Here is a 12,587-nt window from a genome sequence, read left to right as displayed (position 1 = left end):
TATATACTTTAAAAGTAACACTGTGCATAACAGTATGTTTTTTTAACTGTGTTTAGAAAGTCCACTTCAAATAATGAGCTATGTTGCAATAAAACTGCAATTACCAGGAAGTGAAAACATCCTGCACTTTTATAAACCAAAACAGAACAAGTGTTACTCCAGGCTTCCCCAATAACAATAATATATAATTATAATAATTTATTATTTATACCCTGGCCATCTGGCTGGGCTTCCCCAGCCACTCTGGGTGGCTTCCAGCAAAATATTAAAATACAGTAGTGCGTCAAACATTAAAAGCTTCCTTAAACAGGGCTGCCTTCAGATGTCTTCTAAAAGTCTGGTAGTTGTTGTTCTCTTTGACATCTGGTGGGAGGGTGTTCCACAGGGCGGGTGCCACCACCGAGAAGGTCCTCTGCCTGGTTCCCTGTAACTTGGCTTCTCGCAGTGAGGGAACCGCCAGAAAACCCTCGGTGCTGGACTTCAGTGGGAATTCCTCAGATGGGAATTGTAGTCTCGAAGCATCTGGAGCAGGCTTCCTCAACTGCAACCCCCCAGATGTTTTGAGACTACAATTCCCATCATCCCTGACCACTGTTCCTGCTAGCTAGGGATCATGGGAGTTGTAGGCCAAAAACATCGGGAGGGCCAAGGTTGAGGAAGCCTGGACTAAGAAAATGCAGCCAGCCCAGATTCACGCATGGAGTTTCAAACACTCAACCTTTCTGCGTGGAAGCAGGATGGCTATGGGCTGCAGAAGAAGAGGACTTGAATACAGAACCATCAGACCAAGTTCACGCTGCAGACTGGAAAGCAGAAGACGAGAAGACAGGCTGAACCTGGTTCTCACCTCACATTTGAAAGGCTTCTCCCCCGAGTGCTGCAGAGAGTGGACCTTCAAAGACATACTTCGCTTGAACGACTTCCCACACGTTTCACAGGTGAACGGCATGTCCTTGGTGTGGGCTGCAAAGCAAGGGAGAATCGTGGTTACCAGGGAAATCTGTACGGTTAGGAATGAGCCAAAACACACGGACAGCAAAATCGTACGGCTTCAGCTCCTGCCGGAACGAAGAGCTGGCAGTGTCCGGTCGTGCAAGCTGCTGAGCAGCCGCAAAATCGGAACGGCCTCCAAAACCTGCACTTAGAAAATTAGCAGATCAGGGAGGAGAATGTACAATGTTTCCCAAACTTTTTGGACTACAGTTCCCATCAGCCTTGACCACTGGCTCTGCTAGATAGGGATGATGGGAGTTGTAGTCCAAAAGCAGTTGGAGACCCAAGTTCGGGAAACCCCGTGTTAGAAATGTTTAGATATTTTTCTTTGGTGAAGCAAAATTATAATGCGTAGTCCCAGATCTTATTAGACACTTGGAACTAGAAATGTTCTTCCTGACTCTTAAAGAAAATGTGTTTGGGTTTTTTTAAAAAAAAAATGGTTTTAACAATGTCACAAGCAATACAGGATCCATGACTGAAAATACAGCAAGGACTGCAAAGGAAAACAATACTGGCCATAATACAGTAAAAAAATTAGGCTAGAAGTAGCTTTCTATCTGTAGGGGAAACCGTATTTACTAGAGTCTAATACACCATCGAATCTAACGTACACCTCCATTTTCAGAACCTGGAAACCAAAAAAAGTATTCACCGGTGAATGTAATTGTCCCACTGAATCTAATATGCGCCTAAATTTTCGCAACGTAATTTGGCCAAAAATGGTGAGTATTAGATTCGAGTAAATATGGTGGCTAGACAAGTAAAGTGTGGCCTCTCTCTCGCCTTTCTGCAATCTGGAGTGGTACAGCTCAGCAAGAGTGGCATGGTGCAATTCCGACTGTGCAACTCACAAAAGACCCCTAAAGTGTTTCGCCAAAGGTAATCCAAACCAGTTTTTCCCAACCTTTGGTTTCCATCTGTTTTCAGACTACAACTCCCATCATCCCTGACCACTGGTCTCGCTAGCTAGGGATGATGGGAGTTGCAGTCCAAAAACATCTGTAGGCCACCGGTGTGTGTATCTGGACCAGCCTTCCTCAACCTGTGGGTCCCCAGATGTTGTTGGACTACAACTCCCATCCCTCCTAGCTAGCAAGGCCAGAGCTCAGGGATGATGGGAGTTGTAGTCCAACAACATCTGGGGCCCCACAGGTTGAGAACCGCTGGTCTGGACTGAACCGTTCTTTTAAAGGCACTGATAAAAGCAAACACTTGAAAAGGGGTTACGTGAAATAGTTAGAATGTAAGATGAAGCCAGGCTTGCAAGGTTTCGTGGGGCAAAGCCTAGCACCCTGATTTGCGCCCAGGGAGGTGAGCCATCTTGCACAGCGCTGAAACGCTGCCTGGTGCTGGATGCTCCTCAGGGGGTGGCAAACCTACTGCTGCGCACGGGGCCCCCTCCCCGGCCCCACTCACCGACCATGTGCTTCCGGACATGCGCCATCGTGTAGAACTTCTTCTCGCAAATCTCGCATGAGAACTTCTTCTCCGCGTAGCCGTGGACGATCTTGTTGTGCTCATGGAGAGACCACAGCTTCTTGAAGGCTTTCCCACAAGTGATGCACTGCAAATGATAATATTATAATAATAATTTATTATTTATACCCTGCCCATCTGGCTGGGCTTCCCCAGCCACTCTGGGCGGCTTCCAACAAAGTATTAAAATACAGTGGTCTGTTAAACATTAAAAGCTTCCCTAAACAGGGCTGCCTTCAGATGTCTTCTAAAAGTCTGGTAGTTGTTCTTCTCTTTGACATCTGGAGGGAGGGCATTCCACAGGGCGCGTGCCACTACCGAGAAGGCCCTCTGCCTGGTTCCCTGTAACTTGGCTTCTCGCAGTGAGGGAACCGCCAGAAGGCCCTCGGCGCTGGACCTCAGTGTCCATGCAGAACGATGGAGGTGGAGACTTTCCTTCAGGTATACTGGGCTGAGGCCATTTAGGGCTTTAAAGGTCAGCACCAACACTTTGAATTGTGCTCGGAAACGTACTGGGAGCCAATGTAGGTCTTTCAAGACCGGTGTTATGTGGTCTCGGTGGCCGCTCCCAGTCATCAGTCTAGCTGCCGCATTCGTTGTAGTTTCTGGGTCACCTTCAAAGGTAGCCCCACATAGAGCGCATTGCAGTAATCCAAGCGAGAGATAACTAGAGCATGCACCACTCTGGCGAGACAGTCTGTGGACAGGGAGGGTCTCAGCCACGTACCAGATGGAGCTGGTAAACAGCTGCCCTGGACACAGAATTGACCTGCGTCTCCATGGACAGCTGTGAGTCTAGACTGACTCCCAGGCTGTGCACCTGGTCCTTCAGGGGAACAGTTACCCCATTCAGGACAAGGGAGTCCTCCACACCTGTCCGCCTCTTGTCCCCCCAAAACAGTCCTTCTGTCTTGTCAGGATTCAGCCTCAATCTGTTAGCCACCATCCATCCTCCAACCGCCTCCAGGCACTCACACAGGACCTTCACTGCCTTCACTGGTTCTGATTTGAAAGAGAGGTAGAGCAAAGGGGATGGGGAGAGTCCGGAGGACCTGAGCCTAGCGAAAAAACTGTGCAATTCGTAGAGTTTGAAGGGACCATGAGGAACACCTACAAGGCAGGATTTAGGTTTGATGAGGCCCTAAGCTACTGAAGGTAATGGGACCCTTTATATGTCCAGCTGTCCTTTGTCAACAACAAACTGTTTGATTTGAACTTTATTACGGTCAGAGAACAGCTTGAGAAACACAAATGGAGCTACAATCCCAATAGCAAAACAAACATTTAAAACAATATACAATAATGGATTTTAAGTTTAAAAGTGCGATAGGCATAGGTAAAGGTAAAGGGACCCCTGATCATTAGGTCCAGTCGCAGACGACTTTGGGGCTGCGGCGCTCATCTCGCTTTACTGGCCGAGGGAGCTGGCGTACAGCTTCCGGGTCATGTGGCCAGCATGACGAAGCCGCTTCTGGCGAACCAGAGCAGTGCACGGAAACGCCGTTTACCTTCCCGCCGGAGCGGTACCTATTTATCTACTTGCACTTTGACCTGCTTTCAAACTGCTAGGCTGGCAGGAGCAGGGACCGAGCAACAGGAGCTCACCCCGTCGTGCGGATTTGAACCGCCGACCTTCTGATCGGCAAGTCCTAGGCTCTGTGGTTTAACCTACAGCGCCACCCGTGGTAATTCTTTAACTGTTTAAAGCCGTTTATGTAAACTGCTTAATTATCATTTGCTGACGATTTTACTGTTTACTATTAGATTTTAATGGATTATTGAATATTACTTCATTTGATATAACTTGTTCGTTTTAAAGTTATTGTGATTTATTGTAATATATTGGATCAGATTGTTACTATTGATGCTTGATGTCTTAGTATGTTTTTATAGGCATTGGAAGCTGCCCGGAGTGGCTGGGGCGACTCAGTCAGGTGGGCGGGGTATGTATGTATGTATGTATAAATAATTATTATTATTATTATTATTATTATTATTAGTCTCTCCAGGGATGGGAGATTCCCCTGCCTGAAACCCAGGATGGCTGAGGCCAGTCAGTGGGTCTGTCTCAGCATAAGGCAGCATCCTACGTCACGACTCCTGTCCGTTCTAGTTTCACAGAGGGCGCCCCATGCGCCAAAGCGCCAAAGGGCGGCGTGGCTGCAATGTAGCAGCTCGAGGGGCAGTGGGCTCCCTCCTCACCTGGATGTTCTTCTCGCAGTCCGTCTGGTGGTGCAACAGCAGCTCGCTCTCCAGCAGGAACCGCTTGCCACACTTGTCGCAGATCTGCATGCGGCTGTGGGTGACGTTCATGTGCTTCTCCAGGTACCAGCGGTTGTTGAAAACCCGGGGGCACTTCTTGCAGGGGTAGTGCTGCTTCTCCTCCAGCTTCACCTTCTGGCCCACCCCGTCCGGCTCCTTCTTCCTCTTCCTGCCTCTCTGGTCCTCCCCTTCCTCCTCCGCTTCCTCCACCTCCTCGTCTTCCATCGCCACGGCAACCGCCTCCTGGGACCTGGTGGACACAGCGGCCTGGGCGGCCTTGGAGGGCCTGCTGGCCTTGTGGGGCAGCCCAGACCTCTCCCTCTTGATGTCCGCCACCTCCTCGCCGTCTTCCTCCTCCTCATCATCCTCCTCCTCAGTGGTCTCCTCCAGCTCTTCCTCCTCGCTGTGCTCCTCCTCTTCCTCCTCCTCCCCCACCTCGCCGTCATCCTCTTCCTCCTCTCCTTCCCCGTTCTCTTCCTCCTCGCCATCCTCGTCCACGCCATGCCCTTCCCCTTCGGGCCGCCCAATCACCGCCGCGATGCCGGCCGTCTGGTCGGCGGCCGGAGACTTCCCCTCCGTCCCTTTCGAGACGTTGAGGGTTTGATTGTTGAGGTTGACCTCCACGATGATCTGCTCTCCCCGGTTGTAAGAGCTTTGGCTGCCCAGGGCCACGTCGGGCTCTTCGCCCTCCACCTTGCAGATGGGCGGGCCGCCATCTTTCTCCTCCTTGTAATACTTCTTGCCAGCCACGGCGGGGAGGTTCTGGTTGCCCCCGCACGCCGCGCCGTCCTCAACCCGCACCGAGTAGGGGTCGTTCCCTTCCCGGGCGTAGATCTTGGGGTGCGGCGCCGGGTCCATCTCCTGCTTGATGTTGCAGTAGTACTGGGACGGGACGCCTTTGCCACAGCTGTCTGGAGGCAGTGCCATGTTGCTGGCCATCGCTAGGCCGAGAGACCTGGTGCTGATCAGCTCCTGGCAGGAGGACGCAATGTCGCTCATCTGCAGGACGGCGGCCGCGTTCAGAACGTCCTGCACGTTGCAGGCATTGACCAGGAGCTTCGAGGTGTAGATGAAGTTGAGGATCTGCTGGAGGCCCTGGGAGGTCAAGGCCTCCAAGGAGAGCTCCACCCTCTGCAACTGCTTGTTCTGGGTGAAGAGGGAGTGGAAGAAGTGGCTGTAGGCGGCGAGGACTCCCTTGTGGGCCGGGAAGACGTTCCTCTGCTGCAGCAGGACGATGTCCACGTCGCACAGGTCCGGTTGAAAGAGGCGCTGCTCATTCAGTCTGTCCATCAAACACGTGAAGTGGAGGGCTACATCCTCCACCAAAGAGTATTCGGCGGCCGGGTAGTCAGTTGTCTTTTCGACTATCAGCTGTGGGAAGAAATGAGAGGAAGGTTAAGAAGAGCCAAGTGGTGGTGGGACTCCACCTTCTCCTTCCCCTTGGAACAGATGGAGCCCAAGATAGCTCAGGTGGCTCCCATCCTTACGTCCCCACCAAGATATCTGAAATACAACCAGGAATGGAGCAGGCTTGCTTATTAGGGCAAACGGACATTTCCTCTCTCTCTCTCTCTCTCTCTCTCTCTCTAATTTTTATTAAATTTTCTCTTTTACAATTTAGAATATTCATTCAGACAACCTTAAAATATCAATGACTTCCCTTCTTCTCTTTCCATGGTTCATTTTGCATAGCATAAATCCCTGCACACTAAACCATTCAGTATTCCATTGTTACTTCCATCAAAACTTATTTACACTGTCGAATTTATCTTAATGTTGCCAGCAAGTGTACACAATTATTCCCCATATATTCAATAAACATTTCCCAATCTTCTTCAAACCTATGTTCTTCTTGTTCTCTTATTCTATAAGTTAGATCTGCAAGCTGCACATATTCCACCTCGCTCGTTTTCCATTTTTGGGCTAACGAAACACGGGCTGCCGTAGTGGCATACATAAATAACCTTTTTTGACACCTGGGAATTCCCATCTGATTATCTCCAACAAAAAGGACGTTGGGTATTTGTTTGTTTTTTGGAAAGGTGCTTTAAAACATTTTTTTCAATTCATTATAAATTATTTCCCAATACTCTTTTAGGTCCACCACATATGAAAAAACGTACCCTCAGTCTCATTACATCTCCAGCACTTATCTGATTCCGTCTTATACATCTTAGCAACTCTGCTCGGAGTTAAATACCATCTATAAATCATTATCTTTTTTTTTTTTTTTTTAAATTCTTTTTATTGAGTTTCTCTTAAGAAAGAAAAAAAAAAGAAAAAGATCAAAAAGAAAAAGAAAAAACAAAACTAATCAACAGATTAATAAACAATATCCATACATAACGCAGGAATGACATTCATTACCATTTTTGTCCTTTTCCTTAAAGCATTATATTTTTAAATATTTAAACCTTTTCCCTACACCTCCCTTGACCTCCTACCCTCCCGTTTTCGGGTTTCTTAATAAGAAGTTCTTTCTTTTCTGCAGCTATTAATTATTACTGGTTTGCGCGTCGTAGGACTTATATCAAACCTGCTATGGTTTTTAAGTCTCTGTAGTTACCTTCAATGTATACCATAAATTTTTTCCAATCGTTAACAAACTTTGTATTTTTTTGGTTTCTAATTTTTTGTGTCATTTTTGCTGACTCAACATACTCATATAATTTTGCTTGCCAATCTCTGATCGTTGGGATGTTTGGGCTCTTCCAATTTTGTGCAATTAATATTCTAGCAGCAGCCGTAGCATATTGGAAAAACGTCTTATCTTCTTTTTTTATTTCGTCCCCAATTATTCCTAGTAAGAAGGCCTCTGGCTTTTTAGGAAAGGTGTATCTAAGTATTTTCTTTAACTCATTATATATAAGTTCCCAAAATTTCTTCATTGTTTCACAGGTCCACCACATATGGTAGAAATTACCTTCTTTAATTTTACACTTCCAGCAAGCCTTGTTTCCTGTTTTGTATATTTTCCCTAGTTTTGCCGGTGTGATGTACCACCTATACATCATCTTTTCCAAATTTTCTCTAAGTAAAACACATGCCGTGAATTTCATTCCACTAATCCATAAATTCGACCACTTTTCATATTCTATATTATGTCCGAGGTCCATTGCCCATTTTGTCATGACCTCCTTAATTTCTTCATCTTTAGTTTCCCAATCTAATAATATGTTATACATTTTAGATAATAACTTGGATTTGCCTTCAATTATTTCTTTCTGAAATTTAGATTTTTTCTCATTTATCCCTACTTTTTTATCTTCCTTCCAAACCGCATTTATTTGATGGAATTGCAGCCAGCCTGTTAACTTGTCTTTTAACTCCTCATATGTCCTCAATTTCCATCCACTCTCTGATCTTATCAGTAGGTCTTCATATGTCAGTCTTTCTCCTTCCATGTTTACTTTTTTGATTGTTAGAATATCAATTGGGGATAACCACCAGGGTGTTTTCCATTCCAGAAGTTTTTTATTTCTCTCCCAGACTTCATATAGTGGCCCTCTAATAATATGGTTTGAAAAACCTTTATGTACCTTTTCTTTATCTAGCCATAAATAGGCATGCCAACCGAACCTGTTGTTGAAGCCTTCCAAGTCTAGCAGGTCCGTATCTTCCAATCTTATCCAATCTCTGATCCAACAGAGACAGGAGGCCTCAAAATATAACTTCAGGTTAGGAACCGAGAATCCCCCTCTTTCTTTCCGATCTGTTAGTAATTTGAATTTAATTCTCGGTCTCTTCCCATTCCATATAAATTTCGAAAGAGTTCTTTGCCAATCTTTAAACATTGAGGAGCCTCTAATCACAGGGATGTTTTGGAACAAAAATATCATTCTTGGGAGTATGTTCATTTTTATGGCCGCCATCCTTCCCATCCATGAAAGTTTTACTCTGTTCCACATATCTAGATCTTTTTTGATCTCTTTCCATGTTGTGAGATAATTATCTTGAATTAGATTTATATTTTTTGTTGTTAGCCAAATTCCTAAATATTTTATTTTTTTAGCCACCTTAATTCCGTTCTGTGTCTCCAGTTTTTCTCTTTCGTCTTTTTCCAAATTTTTAGTCAACATTTTTGTCTTTAATTTATTTAACTTGAAACCGGACAACTTGCCATATTCTTCTAATAGCTCCAAGGCCTTACTAACACTCTTCTGTGGTTCTTCCAGAGATAGTACCATATCATCTGCATATGCTTTTAGTTTGTATTCTTTCATTCCTATTTTGATCCCTCTAATCTCTGATGTTGCTCTAATCTTATTCGTTATTACCTCCAATCCCATAATGAATAAAAGCGGGGATAGAGGGCATCCCTGTCTTGTTCCTTTTTCAATTTTAAATGAATTTGTTAAATTGTTATTTATAATCAGTTTGGCCGATTGGTTTGAATAAATCGATTTTATCCCTTCCATAAATTCGCCCTCTATCCCTGCTTTCTCCATGCTTTTTAACAAGAACAACCATGAGACATTATCGAACGCCTTCTCTGCGTCTATGAAAATCAGCGCCGCAGGTACCTCATTCTTACACTCCAAATATTCTATGATGTTTATGATATGCCTCACATTATCTTTGAGAAACCTGTTTGGGAGGAATCCTGCTTGGTCTTTATGTATTAGATTTACTAAGCACTTTTTCAGTCTATTTGCCATCACTTCTGCAAAAATTTTATAGTCGTTATTTAATAATGATATAGGCCTATAGTTTTTGATATTTAATTTGTCCGTGTCCGGTTTAGGGATCATCGTAATATGGGCCTCTTTCCACGTTTCTGGTATCTTACCTCCTCTTAGTATGTTATTCATAAGATCACATAACACTGGCGTTAGTTGATTTTCTAATATTTTATAATATTTGGCTGGCAGTCCGTCTGGTCCTGGGGCTTTCCCTAATTTCATCTTCCTTATCGTATCCTGGATCTCTTCTGCATTTATAGGTTTATTTAGTTGAGATCTTTCTTCCTCTGTTATGGTCTTCCCACTGTAGTTTTCAAAATATTCTTCTATCCGGGTTGTCTCTTCGTCTTCCTTTTTGTACAAGTTCTCATAAAATTTAAGAAAATTTTCCTTTATTTCTTTTGGGTCTTCTATCAGTTGTTCCTCTATTCTTATCCTATTTATTACATTTTGTTTTTGCCTTTTTCGCAGTTGCCAAGCTAATAATTTACCCGTTTTATTAGCCGATTCAAAATATTTTTGTTTCATCAGCTTAATTTTCCATTCAATTTCTTGACTTGTTAAAATTGAATATTGTGTTTGTAACATTTTTATTGTTTGTATATTTAGTTCGTCTTTCGGGTTTGTTACTAATTTTTTCTCACATTCTCTTAGCTGGCTAAGGACTTCCTCTTTCTTTTGTTCTCTTACTTTCTTCTTATAGCTATTTTGCTGGATAAAAAAACCTCTTAACACTGCCTTGCTGGCGTCCCAGACTACATCTATACTTGATTCTTTATTGAGATTCAGACTAAAGTAGTCTTTTAGAGTGGCTTTGGTCTTTGCAATAACGTCTTCACTCTCTAGTAAATGTTCATTCATTCTCCATCTAAACCCGTCTTGAGATATACCTTTTATTTCGAAGACTATTGAGTTATGATCGGATAGAGTTCTAGGTTGGATTTCACACTTAGGTGTTCTTAATGTGAGTTCTCTTGAGATCCAGATTTGATCAATTCTGCCCCAGCTCTTATGTGGCTCTGAGAAGAAGGTGAATTGCTTCTCAATTGGATGTTTATATCTCCAAATGTCTACTAGATCTAAATTTTCCTCTAAGTTGTTGAAGGATCTTGGCAGCTTCCCTTGATTACCTTTTTTCTTTTCTGATTGTCTATCTATTTCTGGTGCCGGTACTCCATTAAAATCACCCAGTAATATCGTCTTGTTACACTCTAACTCCAATAGTATTTCTTCCAGTTTCTTAAAGAACTCCAATTTATTCAGGTTCGGGGCATATATGTTTATCACGTTGAGTTTTTCACCTTGAAGGTTAATTTGAACCCCCAAAATCCTTCCTTCATCATCTTTGCAAATTAACTTGGGTTCCCATTTTTCTTTGACATATGTCACTACCCCTCTTTTTTTTTCGGCAATGGAGTTTACAAACTCAACGCCTAATTTTTTATTTATGAGGATATGTTTATGCTTTTTAGTCATGTGTGTCTCCTGTATACATATCAGATCAAGGTTCTTTCTTTTCAAAACATTCACGATTTTATTCCTTTTGGTTTTTTCATTCAGTCCATTCACATTCCAAGACAAAATTTTCAGATTCATTATTATATTTACTTTTCAAACTACAAATAACCAATAATTTAAATTCGAGTGGCTTTGTTTTCTGGTTCCTCTTCCTCTTCTTCTTCTTCCGCTACTCCCTCTTCTTCCGCCTCTTCCTCTTCTTCTTCCTCCCTTCTTTTGTCTTCCTGTTCTTTTCCTTTTTCCTTTTTCCTTCTTCTCTCCTCTGGGTCTTCGTTTCTTCCTCCATATCTCACCTCCGCTTTCCCAAGCTCTTTCTCGTATCTACGCAGAAACTTCCTTACTTCTTGGGTCTCAGTAATTCTAAATCTTTTTTCTTTATAGAAAAAGGAGATCCCCTCAGGGAACTCCCATCTGTGTTGTATACCATTGTTTTTTAACACACTTACTAGCTGTTTGTATCCTTCTCTTTTGCCATCTATAAATCATTATCAAGTAGTTCTATGGCAGGCATGGCCAAACTTTGCCTTTCAGATGTTTGGGGACTACAACTCCCATGATCCCTAGCTAACAGGACCAGCGGTCAGGGATGATGGTAATTGTAGTCCCAAAACATCTGGAGGGCAAAGTTTGGCCGTACCTGTTCTATGGACATTTCCTCACTAACCCCACCAATCTAAGGTCTAGGCAGCTATTCCCAGGTCTGGAGAAATTGCAGCAGCAGGGGATCACTCCACCAGTTCATGTACCTTCCACCAACAGGCTGCATACTTGCAGCCGGAGACTACGCCTGCATGGAAACATCCTCTGCTCACCCCTCTTCAATCCCCTCCTGGTTCTGGGGGACAGTGGTACAGGGGAGGGAGGGGGAGCCCCTGGCCATTCACTTGCCTGGCCGGCCTCTTCCTCCAGCTCTGAAGCTTCCCCTTCCTCCGTTTTCTTGCCTCCTGACAGGTACAGGTCCCCACAAACCACTCAGCTCAAAGTGGTGAACACCCTTCTACCCTGTCCACTCCATTTCATCTTCACAACGACCCTGCGAGGTGGGTGAGGCTGAGATATCGTGACTGGTCAAAGGTCACCCAGGGTGCTTTGTGGGGGTTTGAACCCTGGTCTCCCGGGTCCCAGCCTGACACTGTAGTCCACTATACCACGCTATCAATGGGTACTAGCCACAATGACCACAGCTGTGAACACACCATATATTTGGTGACTGGGAGAGGCCGCTAAGACCACATAACACTTGTCTTGAAAGACCTACATTGGCTCCCAGTACGTTTCCAGGCACAATTCAATGTGTTGATGCTGACCTTTAAAACCCTAAACGGCCTCGACCCAGTATAATAATAATAATAATAATAATAATAATAATTTATTATTTATACCCCGCCCATCTGGCTGGGTTTCCCCAGCCACTCTGGGCGGCTTCCAAAAGAATATTAAAATACTGTGATACATCAAACATTAAAAGCTTCCCTAAACAGGGCTGCCTTCAGATGTCTTCTAAAAGTCTGGTAGTTGTTGTTCTCTTTGACATCTGGTGGGAGGGCGTTCCACAGGGAGGGCGCCACTACCGAGAAGGCCCTCTGCCTGGTTCCCTGTAACTTGGCTTCTCGCAGTGAGGGAACCGCCAGAAGGCCCTCGGTGCTGGACCTC

General features: G+C 44.4%; 1 protein-coding gene across 3 annotated transcripts in view; it reads right to left on the bottom strand.

Annotated features, from left to right (window-relative positions):
* The window catches only part of ZBTB47 (zinc finger and BTB domain containing 47), a 48,970-nt gene that overhangs the window by 10,414 nt on the left and 25,969 nt on the right, over nt 1-12,587 (bottom strand). For all 3 annotated transcript variants that reach the window (XR_014503661.1, XR_014503662.1, XM_083406323.1), the window contains exons 2-4: nt 4,675-6,105; nt 2,413-2,560; nt 848-963 (exon numbers count right to left, since the gene is read on the bottom strand). Coding sequence is in view for 1 of the 3 variants with exons in the window: in XM_083406323.1 (XP_083262449.1) it covers nt 848-963; nt 2,413-2,560; nt 4,675-6,105 (1,695 nt within the window). In the remaining 2 variants the exon portion in view is untranslated. The remainder of the gene's footprint in view (nt 1-847; nt 964-2,412; nt 2,561-4,674; nt 6,106-12,587) is intronic.

This window comes from Podarcis tiliguerta (assembly GCF_965153285.1).
Source record: "Podarcis tiliguerta genome assembly, chromosome: 12".
NCBI lineage: Eukaryota > Metazoa > Chordata > Lepidosauria > Squamata > Lacertidae > Podarcis > Podarcis tiliguerta.
This window is presented reverse-complemented; position numbering and strand designations above follow the sequence as displayed.